The sequence below is a fragment of the Triticum aestivum genome, chromosome 5D, assembly GCF_018294505.1.
Source record: "Triticum aestivum cultivar Chinese Spring chromosome 5D, IWGSC CS RefSeq v2.1, whole genome shotgun sequence".
NCBI lineage: Eukaryota > Viridiplantae > Streptophyta > Magnoliopsida > Poales > Poaceae > Triticum > Triticum aestivum.
The window spans coordinates 326,877,049-326,881,412 of NC_057808.1; the positions used below are offsets into that span (position 1 = coordinate 326,877,049).

Sequence of the window (4,364 nt, forward strand, 5' to 3'; positions counted from 1 at the left end):
TCAGGTAGAGACTGAAAACAAAAACATTCGGATCATCAGGAAATCATCTATCGAAGATGTACCAGAGTTGGCCTTTTTTGTGAGGTAGGGCTGGAAATAAAACTCGACACTTGCGGGCTAAAATGAATAGCGCATAGTTTGGCTCCACTCGCCCGGACTCGTTGACTAACCTGAGTTTTGGAGTGTTGAGTTGTGGAGTGAGACATGTTGTGGAGTGAGACATGTTCCCTTTGGCTATAAATTGTTGATTGTTGTTTTCTATGGAGAAAAATATATGTTAGATTGTTGCATATGTAAATATACTTTGTTGTTCACAATTATAATGAGTTAAACGAGCCAACATGAGTCAAACCATGTTTGAATCTAAGTTCAATTTATTAATGAGTCAAGCCTAGCTGACTCATTATCTTAACAAGCAGTAATGAGTCGAGCAGAGCCAACTCGGCTTGGCTCAAATTCCGGCCCTGGTGGGCATGTCTCCCGGGTCCAACACATGTCACCATGTCATTTTCGATTTGTCAATACCTATGAGACTAAATGGAATTACTTTGTGGGACTAGTCCCATGTAGATTTTTAATATGGTTTAACCAACATATGTATGATTGTACTCTAACCACATCACATCCAATTTTACCTTGTTACACGAAAGGATGCCACAAAATGTAAAAGCGATGCTATGTATAGTTGCGTAGGCTAGGGCATGAAGCCAATTTTGATCAACAATGTTGTAGTGAAAAACAAATGATAATGTAAATCAACTTGCAATACTTTTCTCGTTGAGAATAAGTCCTTCCGTTTTGTGTGAATTCCCCAGTGGCGAATTAACAACTTGTGGGGGCCCTTTTTGTGCAAGAAAAATGAAATGTAGTTAAGTCGTTTGGTTGCATTGCATAGTTGTTCACAAATGAATATGACTTGGTAAGTTCATCAAAGAGAATATGATTCGATAATAATGATATAACGATATTGAGCTAATTAGCTATTTTTGTGGTGTGCATGAAAAGTTACTATGAAAATGAGTTAGTTTGTTGATATGATTAGATAATGATTCGGCTCGAATATACGTTGTTTAGTGATTTGTAAATAATGTTCATATCATTACAAAAAATTGTTCATCACATTGAAAAAAAATGTTCATACAATGTAAAAATTTGTTCACGTAATTCTAGGAAAATGTTTTGTACCATTCAAAAAAATTGCTCGTGGCATTTAAAAAAATTGTGACAGTTAAAAAATGTTCTCATGTTCTAAAAAATGTTCATGACATTTATGAATTTTTTTTAGAAGAATAGGGAAGATGGCCCATTTTTTGGGCAGCAAGTGAGATTTAGCATTTGGCGTTCAAGATAGCCTATGTACGTGTAAGAAGGAATCTCACATTGCCCAGCCCGGCGGCCCGCACCCTGTGAAGACTCGAGAGTCAAGACACCGCCGTCGCCCCTCCTCGCCGGCGCTCCACCGACCCGCCGCCATGGCCCCCGCCAAGTGGTACCGTGCTCGCGCCTCTCCCCCTCCCCCCTCTCTTCCCACGGCGCCCAGCCGCCGGCTCACCCCGTCTCCGCGTTTCCCCGGCGCAGGCTGATGCACTGGCACCCGAACCCTGGGGTGACGCTCAACACCCAGATCCTGTCGGAGGCCTGCGGCTGCGCGGAGTCCCTCGGCGGCACCAAGGACGGCCGCTGGAAGACCTCCATCATCTTCTACCGCCCGATGACGCGGGACGGCGCGGGCGGGGCGCAGCAGAACCTGCCCCCCGACGTGCCCCGCGAGCTCCTCGGCGTCGCGCTCCACGAGCGCCCCGGGCTCTACTTCTCTATCCTCCGCAACCAGCGCCTCGTCCTGCAGGCGGACGCTGCCTTCTCCCAGGTCATGGAGAAGCTCCAGTCCTTCAAGGCCCGCGTCAACCTCAACTTCGAGGTCACCCTTGTTTCCTTCCCTCCCCTTCCGATTTCTTCTGATGTCACACCTAAGGATTTAGGTTTGTAAAATCCATTTTCTTTATTTAATCGAACCAGTGGCGATTAATTGTTGAACCTCAGCCTAATTTTTTCAAGCGATTCACACTAGCTCAGTCAAACTAATTACAGAAGGCAGGAATCAAACTGCCCCATTGTTGAACCAGTCCTTAAATTCATTTTCTGTATAGATCTAAACCAAGCATGGTTTTACATCTCTCAAGCAAACAACAGTGACAAAATAGACCATCTACCAGCTTCCAGTTCAACTTCTAATTTCAGGAAGTGGGTGTCTTTCAGTTAGTAGTGATCGACGAAAATTTGCATAGAATTTACCTGATCATTGGATGTTGCTTATATTTATCATTTCTGCTCTGTTAACCCCTCATTTTGTCCTAGATACTTTTTCCTAAGTTCCATCTTCTGTTTGTTTTATGTTGTGCTTATTATATTACAGTGTGTTTGTTGCATTGTCTCATATGAAAAGTTTGTTAGATTCACATGTTACAATGTTTCCGTTTATAGGGATTCCAGTATCAACTGGGTGATTTTTGCTTGAGGATAGGAAAATGTGTTCCTAACAATACTGAAACACTGAGAGGAATCATGATGGAGGTATTGCTATCATTTTCTTCCTTTTCGATTTTTGGTCATACCCTGTTGGTCTTAATCGTATATTCGTATGGACTCATTGATTGTTTACTTTTCTTAGTTAAAGATGAGACTCAGACCAAATGCGTTGGATCAATTTTGTAATTAGTTTGACTAAGTACTGAGTACTGTTAATATAACAATGGGTTTTGCTGCTAGAATCTCAGCCTAATTCTTGATGTCTAGATCTATACAGGGCCAGGCTAGTATGGGATGTCCTCTATTGATAAGTAGAAATCTACAGCCTTTTTTTTTTGCTTTGTTGTGAGTTAGATAAATATACCTATGTTGAGCTTGATTAACTTACATGTAGAAGATGATCTATCGCACCTACATGATTTTATTTTTGAAGGACACCTTCTGAGCTTTAAATTCGTAAGGCTCTTTGATATCCTTTCTAGCAATAGTTCAAAGGGTCATCCCATTATTTTTCGACATATTCATTAACCTGTAAACATATATTATGATCCACACCTTTCTCTGTGCAATTAGTTCAAATTATTAACTGAAAGAAGGGAAAAACTAGATGAGTTCTAGAATATTCTGTTGTATGGACCTGCCTGTAACTCTTCTATTTGTGAAGCATCAGTGCCTTTCTTTTGCCGTTGTTACTCGAGTTAGCAGGGAAACAAATCTTGTTAACAAAATGTTCTGGCCCCTACCAATATTTCTGGTAACAAGAAATTTCGAAAATAGCGCTCAAGGTTGTTGAATCTAAAATGTTGACCAGTGAAAAAAAACTTGCCTTCTTAGGCCTTGAAGTCAGCACCAAAACCTGCAAAACTTACCACCAAAGGAGATGAACATTTCTGTGGCATGGATAATGGTGATACTTTCAATACTACAGTAGCGATTTTACTTTCAAAACGTTCCACTGGTTCCCAAATTTTAGAACCCACTGAGAAATCCAGTATTCAGTGCTTTATGTCCAAGATCATTTCCGCTCTTGCAAGGCTGACACGAAGGTTTATGTTGCTTTGGGTGCAGGTAGAGTATTATCCCCTGTCTTCCATCGAAAAGTCCAGGGCAATTATGGTAGACTTCTTTGACATATGGCAGGAAACACTCGCCAAGAAGTCGCTGCCTGGTCGATTCATCCATGTCGAATCTAATTTTGCAGAGTATGGCCTTTCAGACCATTACTCTTTCCAGCACACCGCAGTTCAGTACGCTACCTGCTTGCAACAACTAATGGCAGCTGTGAGGGCTTAGATCTGAAGATGAAAGTTTCAGAATATCATGATGTTTAACGTGTTCCCAAGATCATGATAACATCAACGTATGCCAGGACATGTATCTTATGTGCTGAAATGTAATCAATTTGTACGTTCTTCGCGGCTAAGTATCCCTTCCTCTACCATGTTTGAGATGTTAACGTGATTTATTTGCAAGGAATAGCAAGTTGTAATGGTCATCTGAGGGACCGAGTAGCTGTGTTTTATGTTCTCATTAGCTCCCAGTAGATGCTGCTGGGTAATGTTGTTGTACAATGTTTTTGAACATGAACATCTGATGCTGTAGTAACTATCATGGGTGTGTATCTTGGCTATATTTTACAACTTTTTTATGGAGACTATATTTTACATTTTTTAGGGCAAGACTATATTTTAAATGTTTTTTTAGGGGTGACTATATTTTACATGTGGGTGAGAACCTTTTTAGGCAAACATGTGGTTTTTTTTTTCCACATGTGGGTGAGAACTGCACAGAATAAGAGGACCCCGTTCCTAAATGGGCCAGTGGGGCAACCAAACGTT

The 4,364-nt window shown here is 41.2% G+C and overlaps 1 protein-coding gene across 1 annotated transcript; it reads left to right on the forward strand.

Annotated features, from left to right (window-relative positions):
• Nucleotides 1-1,353: 1,353 nt before the first annotated feature.
• On the forward strand, nt 1,354-4,192 carry LOC123121498 (mediator of RNA polymerase II transcription subunit 20a). The gene is made up of 4 exons (XM_044541500.1): nt 1,354-1,489; nt 1,579-1,918; nt 2,482-2,571; nt 3,595-4,192. The coding sequence occupies exons 1-4, from the start codon at nt 1,473-1,475 to the stop codon at nt 3,817-3,819; spliced, it is 672 nt and encodes a 223-aa protein (XP_044397435.1). The 5' UTR covers nt 1,354-1,472; the 3' UTR covers nt 3,820-4,192.
• The last annotated feature ends 172 nt before the right edge of the window (nt 4,193-4,364 follow it).

Coding starts and splice junctions, on each gene's coding strand:
- LOC123121498 (XM_044541500.1), top strand. Junction 1,919..2,481: donor GCGTCAACCTCAACTTCGAG/GTCACCCTTGTT, acceptor TTCCGTTTATAG/GGATTCCAGTATCAACTGGG. Junction 2,572..3,594: donor TGAGAGGAATCATGATGGAG/GTATTGCTATCA, acceptor CTTTGGGTGCAG/GTAGAGTATTATCCCCTGTC.